The following is a 12070-nucleotide window of genomic DNA, read 5'->3' on the forward strand; positions in this document are numbered from 1 at the left end:
AACTTTGTTACTGATTTAATTATAATCAGCCAGGAAGCACAACCTCAGTACTGACATTGTTTCATATACAATATACAATTTTATACAATATACGTATTATAAATATAACATAATTAATACATAATATTGTATCTTAGCTCAACAGATACAAATGAAAATTAAATTGTGAATGAACACAAATATATATATATATATATATATATATATATATATATATATATATATATATATATACATACACTGGACTATACTATACTCTTCCCCAGTTCTCTCTCCATCTGATTGTCTAAAAGCCTTCCTCTCAGTATTCCCAACAGTCACAATAATGATCACACAGTGTTGTCCATACTTCAGCAGCACACACAGGCCAGCAGCGTTTCTATGCATCTTTTCCACATGAAAATAAAAAGGACCAAGTCCAGAAAAGGACAAAGCAGAAACAAGATACAAAAAGCTCAGACCAGCACAGAACTCCTAGTTTGTCTGAGGCAGTCCAACAGTGGGCAGGCGATGAAACAATACCTGCAACACAAAAGAGAAACAAATGATGCTTCAGAGTAAAAGATAATGTTCAGAGTCATGAAAGTGAGCACACTGAAACACAGAGAGATACCTTTTCAGAGCAATGCAGGATTTGAAGTAAAGATTGGCCGTCACAGCAAAATAGTAAAAGAAACATGCAATGACATCATACATTATTATCCCCCAAAAGAACGTCATGCTGTGATGGATCAGAACGGAGATGATGAGGTTTGTGTAATAGTTCAGCGGTCCCCGGGCCTCGGGCTGGTACCGGTCCGTGAGTCGTTTGGTACCGGGCCGCGAGAGTTGAGGCTCAGGTTTGAAATGTATGGTTTTCAAGGTTTTTATCGGTTTTCAGCGGTTTTCAGTGTTATTTTGTTATCGTTTTTATCGTTTACTCGGTTTTCCTGGGTCTTTTCACGTGTGTTATGAATAAATCTTCTTTTTTTGCGGTACCGGTACTAGTTTTATTTTGTTGTATTTATCCGCGACACCTTAAAGGCCGGTCCGTGAAAATATTGTCGGGCATAAACCGGTCCGTGGCGCAAAAAAGGTTGGAGACTGCTGTAATAGATGACAGGAACCTGATATCGTTGACCCTGAAGGAAATATTAATAATTGAAACCATATTAATGCAGTAAGAAATTTGACATATTGCACACATTGCAGGTGTAGATTAATATATATACACCATAAATTAAAGATGAATTTTCCACTATGGCTAATATCAAATTAATCTCACATGAATGTCCAACAGAAACAGGGAGAACAAAGGGAGATTTGAACCAGGCTGATATGGGTTACCCAGCACCTTCTTGCTGTGAAGTGACAGTGCTAAACTGTCATCTCTGGGAGAGAGTTAATATTTTTATTTCAACTACAATAAGTAAGTAAAATTCGATCTCCAGTGTTTAGAAGGTCAGAGGCAGAATAGACTGGAAGATTACCAGAAGCAGTTACAAACAGTGAACAGCAGGTGTCAGTGTTTTCCTTTTTCTGCTGGAGCAACACAGATGAGTGAAAAATTACAGAAAAAAACCTTTTATGACCAAAAAACCCTGTATATAGAAGATTTACGAGAGTGATCACATTTATCTTGTGTTAAATCTAAAGTGAACCCCATGAAGGCTGCCCATCCAGATGCAGTACCTGGCAAGGTGCTCAGAGCATGTGCCTACCAGCTCACCCTCATCCTCACCAGAATCTTCAACCTCTCACTAGATCAAGCAGCCATCCCATCCTGTCTAAAATCAGCCACAGCCGACTTCTTCGGCACAGGGATGATTACTAGTCCACAGAACTAGTAAAAAATATACTTAAACTACTCATTTTACTGCAGGAAGCTCATTTCTCTGTAACACAGGTTGAAACTTTAAAAACACAGAACGTTACTGACTGAGGTTATCAGACACCCAAAGCAGCCACTAATAGCTAAATGTATTTATTGCACATTCATCTGTCCAACATGTGTCAGTGCACGCGAGATAAGAAGCAGAGAAAAGAGGATGTAGCTTAGAGAGTTTCTAAAGTGCTGTGTCTACAAGAACTTTATACACAGCAGTTTGTCAGGAAGACTAGAAATACAATAAGACAAACAGGTTTATCTTTCAGTTTGCACAGACACTGAAATGTCTTATTGTGTTTTGCTAATGTTGATAGAGAAAATGCTTCTGCACTGTTTTTATTGATTGATCGATTGATTGATGTTACATATTTAGTTGTTCGTATTAAACCAGTCAGATGCTTTCATAAAGTAAAACCTTGTCAGAAAGAGAGGAATGCTAGCTGGTTGATTTTCATGCTGTGGCCTCCTTTGATTTTGAAACACGTGACTGTGAATTGCTTAATGTGATGAAATGGGGTGTAAATAAGGCAATGAACTTCCCCTTTCAAGATCTTTGATAAACATATTACAGAGTTTACTGAGAAGTTAAGCTGGGAGCAGTCGTGAGGTAAGTAAAGACGATATTAGCTTTTCACTTAATTTTTCTACTTGAAGATTAGAAAAGCTATGAGGAAACTCCCTTATGAGGCTGTATTTGTCATGGTCCTGGGTCATGCGACCCAGTGTTTTGAGTTTTAGTCTATTTTGATGTTTGTTTGTTTAGGTTCATTAAGTTATTCTAGCTCATTTGTAATTATATTACCCTTGTGTTAAGTCTCCCTTGCCCTTCATGTGTTTATGTCTGTGTGTCTTATGTTGCCAAGTTCATGTTGTCGTTTCTGTCATCTTCCCCTGTACTCAGTCTCCCTGGTTCGTGCGTCTACCTGTCATGAGTCATGTCTGCGTGGTTATGTTTAGTTCATGTCATGTCTAATCTCCATGTTTCCTGTTTTACTTTGAAAGTCTGTATTCAATGTCAGTGTATTTAGTTTCAATTCTCCTGTCCTGTCTTTAGGTTCATGTGTGTCAGCTGTGCTCCCATGTGTGGCCACTTCCTCTGATCATCCCTCATGTGTATTTAGTCTCTGTGTTTCATGCAGTCTGTGGCTGTATCCCAATTCAGGGTCTGCAGCCTTAAAGTACGCAGCCTCAACGATCCTCAAGGGCCGCGTACTCAAAGACCGCTAAGGCCGGAAGTGCGAGGCTTGTGAAATGGGACGGTCTAGCGCTGCCCAGGTTGCCTAGCAACCATGATACTAACAGCTGGAAACGTTTCATACAGCTTTGTTTGACAGAAATGAAGGAGAAAATCTTTTGTTCATCTGTTTGTTTGTTTCTACATGAGCTTTGATCATTCTCTGATTAAGCTCAGCTACTGAACGGCGTATATTTTAAAGTAAAGGCTTTAAAACCAAGTTAGTACAAACGTCACTAATGTCACATGACTTTATATATAAGTAATATTTTCATGTTCTTCGTTATTAAACATTTGCACATAAATAAGTGACATAATATTCAGTACTTACTTAAAGTTTACTCTTCGGGCGCCCCTCATCCGCTGTTTTTTTTCAGCAAAATTATCCACACCCACCGCCGCGCTATGCATTCTGGGATATGTTGGGCCACGAAGTCTACACCGCCACGTCCTTAAAATTCAGGGAAATGAAGGACGCATTTGAGGGCCGCATTTCAAGCAGCCTTCGAATTGGGACAGCCTTTGTCGCGTCGCTGTGACGTAATCGGCCTTAAAATGCGGCCTTTAAGGCTGCAGACCCTGAATTGGGATACAGCCTGTGTCGCGTCGTCTGTGTTCTCACCTCCATGTTTTCACGGTCAGTCTTTGCAGTTATCACCATAGTCTCTGAGTCTTCTTAGTTTGTCACAGTGTTAGTTTTCCCAGTTTAGTTATAGTCTAGTTTAGTCACGCTATCCCTGCTGTGTTTGTACACTTTGTCTTCGGCCATAATAAAGGCTCGCTTTCTGTTAAGTTCCCTCCCGTCTACTCACTTGTGTACGCACCTGGGTTCATCACACACACCACCACACGGCCTGTCTCTGCAGACCGTGACAGTATTACAAAATGGCCTGTGTGTGTGTGTGTGTGTTTGTGAGAGAGAGAGAAAGTGAAAGAAAGAGAAAGAGATGTCGCTTCCAGGGCAGTTACGGTGTATACGACTGATGTGATGTGCTTTCCACACCAATCATTCATGAACTAACATAAATATACAAGTTAAAGTAATGGTGTAACTGCTGCTCTGTATCTCTGCTAAGCTGAAATTCTCTCATTTTGATTGGTTTAAGAAACAAAAGCGTGGACACCAACAACACCACTACAGAAAATCAGACAGAGATGGAGCCTGCCCGTGTGGTGCTGTGGAGCAGCTTATGTGTCTGCCTTTCTTTGACCATACTGGTCATCTTTTGTGTGTGTTGTTTGGTATGTAGCAATCTTTTTATATTTGTCGTTGTGGAAACGATTTAAAGGTTTACTACAAAAGACAAACACAGCCCCAAAATGCCCCAAAATCAAGACATGGAATTGAAATATTAATCATCAAAATTGTGATGAGTGATGACTTCAATGTGCAGAAAGAGTAGCACTGTGTCTTTGTGAATCCAGAGAAAGCATACTGGTTTTGAAAGCACTGGTGCAGGACAGGTATGAGGACAGTGTGGCTGGTGGTGGTGAGGTGGGGGGAGGATTACATTGGGGATCGCCTCTTAACTCCTTTTTTAATTACAATGGTGATGGACAGGCTGACAGATGAGGTCAGGCAGAAGTTTCCATGGGCTGTGCAGGTGGAAGAGATCCTGGAGAGATGAAAAAGGTCAACAGACGCGAGATGGAAAAAAATGTGTGTGAATTAATAATAATAATGGATTGCATTTATATAGCAGTTTTCAAGGCACCCAAAGCGCTGTACAATTACACTATTCATTCACTCTCACATTCACACACTGGTGGAGGCAGCTACAGGTGTAGCCACAGCTGCCCTGGGGCAGACTGACAGAGGCGAGGCTGCCATATCGCGCCATCGGCCCCTCCCAACACCAGTAGGCGGTAGGTGAAGTGTCTTGCCCAAGGATACAACGACAGGGACAGAGAGAGCTGGGGGATTGAACCAGCAACCTTCCGGTTACAGATGAGCTTCCCAACCACCTGAACCATACACAATTAGAGGAGGGGGGTTGAAGACGGCTGTGACAACAAAGGGTAAGGGTCAGAGATAGATGAGTTTAAATACCTGGGGTCAACAAACAGCAGACGGTGCAAAAGAGCTGAAAAACAGAGCGTAGGCAGGGTGGAGCAGGTGAAGATAAGATGTGTGACAGAAGGATGGCAGCGAGAGCTTCTGTTGTATCCTGTGGTATAAAATGTTGCCTTTTCTTTTATACGTGCATCATGTTTTTATCTCTGTTTGCCATCTTCCAATCTCTCAGTGTAACAAAGGAGATACGGGGCTAAGAGTGGAAACAGCAAATTTATCATCAGTTCAAAATAAAATCCATGTTACATATTTCTAACTTGGTACTCTCAGAACAGTAAAGCTATATTCTCAGGTCTTCAGACAGTTTTCCTGCACTTAACTGTACTAAAGTGTATGACATGCAAAATTACTTTACACACTTTTTATTTAAGAGGCATTATTATTTATTTCTTTTTTAACTTTTGTTTTCTTAGATTTGACACCCTAAACTCGATCTTATCCTGAATAAAGTACCAACAAAGACAGAAACAAGACTTCATCACCACATCCCTGAAACATTTTACTTAAGCGCCATTATGTCTTTTTAGAGACTCGGTTTAAGACAGACTGTTATGTTTATTACCACATCAATGTAACTTTCATTTACTTTTCCTGTAGGTGCAAAAGAATAAAACTCCTATTATCTATTACACAAACCTCCTCATTGCCACAGTTATCCAGATTTGCACTATCATGATGATGGTGTCAAAGCCTGATGACAGGAAAATCTCCAACACTTCTTCTCTTGTTTTCTACTGTGCTGTGATGGCTAATCTTTACTTCAAGGTGTGCATTGCCCTGGAAAGGTATCTATCTGTCTTTCAGTGACTGTACTGCCTCTGAGCATTGGATTTCACTGTGCAGCATCTTTATGGTCATAAATATGATATTCTGTATTGTGATAATCTGTACAGCTGCTCGTCTTGTATTGCAGGTATTTGTTCATCGCCTGCCCACTGTTGGACTGCATCAGGCAAACTAAGAGTTCTGCGCTGCTCTGTGTTCTGGTCTGGGCTTTTTGTATTGTCAGTATTCCTCCTGCCACAGTCTTACAACAATATTTCCGTTTAAGTTGTTTCACCCTCCTGCCGGGTCTTCCGTTCATCTACTGTCTAATTGGGATCCTACAAGCGCTGCCCGCTGCCACCGCAGTACCCACTGAGGAAAAAAGAAGAATTGCAGGAACTTTAGTTCTGCTGTTGCTTAACTACTTTCTGATCGTACTTCCCACCACCATTTTTTATATTTTAATCATCTCACTTCATTATCACTTCGATACTGATACCCCAGATATCGTTTTGACTTTGTCTCTGCTCAGTCCTTTTGTAGATTTGACTCTGGTTTTTTTCATGCGGAAAGGGCCCATCGACAAGCTGCTGGCCTGTCTGTGCTGCTGCAGTATTGACAGCCCTGCAGCTGACGTAGAATCACACCATCAGAGTGGCTGATGGGTGCAGAGATGTGGGTTTACTTCAGCAGAGACAAGTGGAGAAAAAAAGGAGAAGCAGAAGTGCAGAAAATAAAGAGAATTTAGTTTCCCACATATTTCTCATGTTTGTATGTATTTATATGTCCTGATTATAATTATGGCATTTCTTCTTTCATAGACAGCTTTATAATACATACTAGAGAGTAAGCAGGAAAATGTAAATAAGCCATCAATTCAAAGCTTTTTATTATTTTTATGCAAGTTTTTATTTTTTAGACATTAAAAAATATGTGCCTTTTTGTTCTTTTTTAGTGTTTTTCTTTAGTGAAACTCTTGTTGATGTTAAAAACATGCAATCATCTTCTAATTGTGTCATGAGATGACGGTGAAGCTGGCCATAAATACTGTCTGTTGATTGCCATGAATTAACTCCAGGTGAGCTGCCCAGGTGAGAGGATGGCAGACAATCATCCCCACAGGACGCACACAGCTGCTCACATGGACCATGACAAATTGTCTGTACTAACACTAAAGGAAGACATGAAAAACATCAATTCTGAGACAACTTTAGATTTTTTTAGCATTAAGAGGTTTAAATCCAGAGGTAAAGGAAAGTGTAAACACTGACTGTGAAATCTGGTCTTTAAGTCTGATGTCATTAGCCGTGTGGGCCCAAACTCTGCTGCAGGTGATGGCAATTCTGGCTCTTTTTAGAGAACCGGCTCCTAAATATGCTTTTATTTATTCACTCCACATAACATTTAAAAAATAAATTATAAAATACAAAAACTAACTATTTACAATTCTATTTTTAACTATTAAAAAAAAAAGCTTTCTCCTTTTAAACAAATTTAAAGTGAAACAACACAAACCACAACACAATAAAATATAAATTAATATGCAAAACAAGGAGTTTTTTTCCTGCTTGGAATTGCATACATGGGATTCAGTGCATGAATAAACTTTATGATTCCTTTATCATCCACAACTAAGAATAGTTGGAAATCAAGTGCAATCATTTTCAGGTCTTTATAAATTGAGTTCTTGCTGGGGTCACAGGCTTCTGCAAAAACTGTCTAATACAGCTCTGGGTTGGTTTATGTGGTTGTGGTGGTCTACTGCATGATGTTGTAGATGCAGCAGCAGCAACAGTTGCAGTAGACACATTGGCATCTTCATTAATATCACACTCAACTGACTGTGTTTTATCTTCCCATTGCCCTGATGGGTGGACAGTTCTCAGGTGCCTGTGCAGGTTGTTTGTGGAGCCGGCTCCATGTGATATCCTTTTCTTGTCCTTAAGTTATGTTTTGTCATTAAAATTAAAATGGTTCCAGATTTTGTTTCTTTTCTTGGTGTCACTTATTTTCATTTCTAGGCCTTTCTAATGTGACTATCTTGTCTCTTGTTGTTGCCCTCCCTCCTGCTCTGTTCTTGTGCAATTGCGAGTGCAACTACTGCCCCTCCCCCTTCTGCTCTGCAAACGTGCTGCATGAAGCGAAAAGTGTGAGTGAGAGAGAGAGAGAGTGAGAGAAAGAAAAAAAGAAACACGATCCTAATAAGGAGCTGACACCTGTCCAGTGTTGCCAACTTAGCGACTTTGTCGCTATATTTAGCGAGTTTTTAGACCCCCTAGCGACTTTTAAAAAGTCGCTAAAAAAAAGACGTGAAAGCGCATATTGCTTTTACTCTCAACAAGCAGTGGGTGCTGTAACGCAGTCAGTTCTTCTTTTACTGTGATGCTGTTTTGTGGATCAGGTTTAAAACTACTTATAAACACACACACACAAAGTAACTCCACCAGAGTGCCTATTTCAGGTCACTTTTGCCGGTCCAAGCCCGGGTAAAGGAGCAGGGTTGGAATTGTGACATTAAAAAAAAACAATAATTGCTAAAATAAATTTAATTTGTAGTTCTAAATAAACTCTAAATGCATTTAGGACGTTTTTTACTCACTTTATGTCTCTTCCACGATGTTACTTCTCTCTCCAACAACGTAGGTTACAATTACATTAGCATGACCAATTATGCAAATTAGGCGATGACGTCATTTAGCGACTTCTAGGACAGCCAATAGCGATTTTCCTTACTGAGGAGTTGGCAACACTGCACCTGTCATTCACGTCAATGATCTGGCTCTAAGAGCCGTTTCGTTCGTGACCGACACATCACTAGCGGATCCATAAGTCAAACGATCACTGTAGGATCACTGAGAGTTACAAACTGTCTAAATTCTTTTATCTGCAATAAAATGATCAGTGTGGCTGCTCTACCAGGTGTAACAGTTAAGTTTAACATCCAGGCATCCGTAAAAATGGAATTTATGACATTTAAGCGAGTTAGAAGTTAGCAGGAAGTTAGCTTCCATCTAAATATAATATGGCATGTCCTGACTGAGGGATTTCTGAAACAAATTAAAACATACAACTCTGCTCACATCCAACATACATAAAGACAGAAAACTAAACAGCAGTGACGTTTGTAGGGCTACTGAAGTTGGGCTAGCTGCTGTATAATGATGTGCTACGTGATCGCTAGCGACACAGCTATGTTAGCATAACATAAACAGTGAAGCTGGAGGATGAACGCTAACTTTTTTCCCCTCGATAAAAGTTAACCTGAGGGTTCCCAATGGTTAGGGACAAATGTAATCGCATGGCAGGATGCTGTAAACGGACTAAACTTCAGTCAGGAGAACAACTGAGATTATTCATCCACAATACGAGGTTAGACATTAATATACTGCTGCTGGGCTGGGCTGTAGTTACATCGTACTGAGCTTGAAAATGAATAGCGGTAATAAAAACTGAGAGAGGCCCACTGTGATCACTGACTGTTTTTAGGGGCTTTTTGAGATTAACATGTTAAAAACACAAAAGCCTTATTAAACGCAAGGTAGTTTGGGCCAGGAAGCAGGATTTATCAGGTCATCACTTAAAGACCGGATAGAGATTAATACAAGAAAAGGGAAACAAATGATCAACATTAATACAAAGCTGGCAGTTTAATCTGTAAATGTATGTATAAGTAAAAAATAAAAAATGTAATTAAGATTTTTGTTTGTTTGTTTGTTTCTGGTTTTAACAGAAAAGCTGCTAAAGCTGGAAAGACAAAGCAGAACACAACCACTGAGGCACAATCACAACAGGCCCAGCTAGGGCTGGGCTTAAATCATTGAGAATGAGGGAGAGGCCACAAAAGAACTGAGACAAGACAATAATAACGGACAGGAAAAACACAGAGAGCTAAATAACACAGAGAAACATATTCATACAGTTTCAAAAATGTTAAAATGCTCACATGGATAAACAATCTTCCTGCGGTGTGTATATGTGTGAGAGTGTATGTTTTTTTGTCACAGAACTTCACAGATTCTTGATAATGAGGGTGGGACGCTGCAATAATGCTCACCAGGAGCGAGAGGCGGATGGATCCAGGAGGACCGAGCCATCCGCAAGCGTACTGGAGACCAGAGACAACTTATCTCAGCGACATCTGCACTTACAGGACTTCAGGTGCCAAAGAACTGCGCCATACAGACAGAGTTAATAGATTTCTCACTGATATGGTGAAGTTAGAGGCTGCATGAAGTGAGCGACAACCTGTTAAAACCTGTTAAAAAAACACAATAATGACTATGTGCTGTGAGTGTGAACTGGGTGTAGGATGCGGTTGTCACTGCAACTTCCCCTTTGAAGACAAATTTGTCATAGAAACTCGCCTCTGTCAGTGCGCCCCAGGGTGGCTGTGGCTACAATGTAGCTGCCATCACCAGTGTGTGAATGTGTGCGTGAATGGGTGGATGACCGGATATGTAAAGCGCTTTGGGGTCCTTAGGGACGAGTAGTATGTATGTAAATACAGGTCATTTACCATATTGCAGATTTTCTGACTGGTTCAGCTCGAAGCCCTGAAGCAAGGCAAGTATGAACAGTGTTTTTCTACTTGTAAAGTAACAGTGTAATTATGAAGACACTGCCATAATTAGGTCAAACCAAATCTACTGAAGGCATGAAGCTCTGTTCTTTTCTTTTGTGCCTGCAGTGTGCTTCCTCATAGTGTTGCGAATAAGTACTTGCTGCCTGATTTGTTGACTGTTTGCATATTTGTCACACTTAAATGTATAAAATCATCAACGTTTTATTATTAGACAAAAAGAAAAAATGCAGTTTTTAAATAATGAGTTCACTTATTAAGGAAAAGACTATTCAAAAAATAATAAAACCAAAAACTGGTTATTTTATGAGTCTTTATTATCACAGCAAATACATGTTGGCCCATTGTGGGATCTTCAAAATATTTTTTTGTGTGAGATGAGATTATTGTTAAATCATGAACACTGACTGTAACTGACACGCGTGAGGCCTGCAGTTCTGTAGATGCTGTTCTGGATCCTTTTGTGACCTCCTGGATGAGTCCTTGATCCACTCTTGCAGTAACGATAATTTTAATTTTATCTTAGTGGTGAACCTTTATTGGAAGGTTCACCACCAAGTTTTCTCCATTTGTGAAAAAACATCTCTTCTAATGGTTCACCAGAGTCTCAAATCCTTAGAAATGTCATTGTTGCTATTTCCAGACTGAAAGATGTGACTTTGATTCTCATCTGTTCTTTAGATCGTGGCATTAAGTGTCGTGTTTGGAAATTCTTTAGCGTATTTTACTTTGTCATACAAGAGCTCTTAATGTGATTTCTTGATTCAACAGGTCTGATCAGGTCTGTGTTTGGTTCATCACAATTAATTCATGATTTAACAAGGGTGGAAATTACTTTTTCATCAGGGGCAGAATGCTTTGGATAGTAGGGATGCACCGATACCGATACTGGTATCAGCTATCGGGGCCGATACTGTAAAATGTGTGCGTACTCATACTCGTAAAAGTTAACCGATACCATGAACCGATACCAACTTATTTTATTAATCAGAGGGTGGATTGTCATTTCTGTTGTAGTTTTTTAGATTGGCCACTAGGGGGGCAATTATTATTTTATTTATTATTTATTTTATAATAATTATTTTGTTTGTTTGTGTACAATATGGACACTCTGCAATAATTTAAAAGTTTATTTTATTCTCAAACCTAATTTGTATTTATTTTATTCCAAACAGAAGTGTTTATTTATTATTCTGAAAGCTCGAGACAGTGCCAATAGTTCAGTGATATTTTGTAAAATTACAATGTGGAGGCTCTGCAATAATTTAACAAAAGTGCTTATTTTTCACTTGAAATTTTTTTGTGGTCATTTTTATTAAGATTTTATTTTTTATCGGCAGGGAATATAATAAAACCTGTCTTCCAATTCATTGCATTTGTGTGTGTGTTTGGTAGAAGTATCGTTTTTTGTACTCTGTATCGGCAAGTACTCAGATCCAAGTATCGGTATCGTATCGGTTTGAAAAAATTGGTATCGTTGCATCCCTAATGGATAGTATTTTTCCCTTAACGAATGAGGTCAATTTAATAATGGCATTTTGTATTTACTTG

The 12070-nt window shown here is 39.4% G+C and overlaps 1 protein-coding gene across 1 annotated transcript; it reads left to right on the top strand.

Annotated features, from left to right (window-relative positions):
* The first annotated feature begins 278 nt into the window (after positions 1-278).
* LOC146505829 (uncharacterized) lies at positions 279-9800 on the top strand. Its single transcript, XM_085183334.1, has 3 exons — positions 279-4343; positions 5773-5960; positions 6089-9800. Exons 1-3 carry the CDS (start codon positions 4257-4259, stop codon positions 6600-6602), a joined length of 789 nt encoding a protein of 262 aa, XP_085039460.1. The 5' UTR covers positions 279-4256; the 3' UTR covers positions 6603-9800.
* Positions 9801-12070: the final 2270 nt, after the last annotated feature.

Source organism: Neolamprologus multifasciatus, chromosome 13 (assembly GCF_963576455.1).
Source record: "Neolamprologus multifasciatus chromosome 13, fNeoMul1.2, whole genome shotgun sequence".
NCBI lineage: Eukaryota > Metazoa > Chordata > Actinopteri > Cichliformes > Cichlidae > Neolamprologus > Neolamprologus multifasciatus.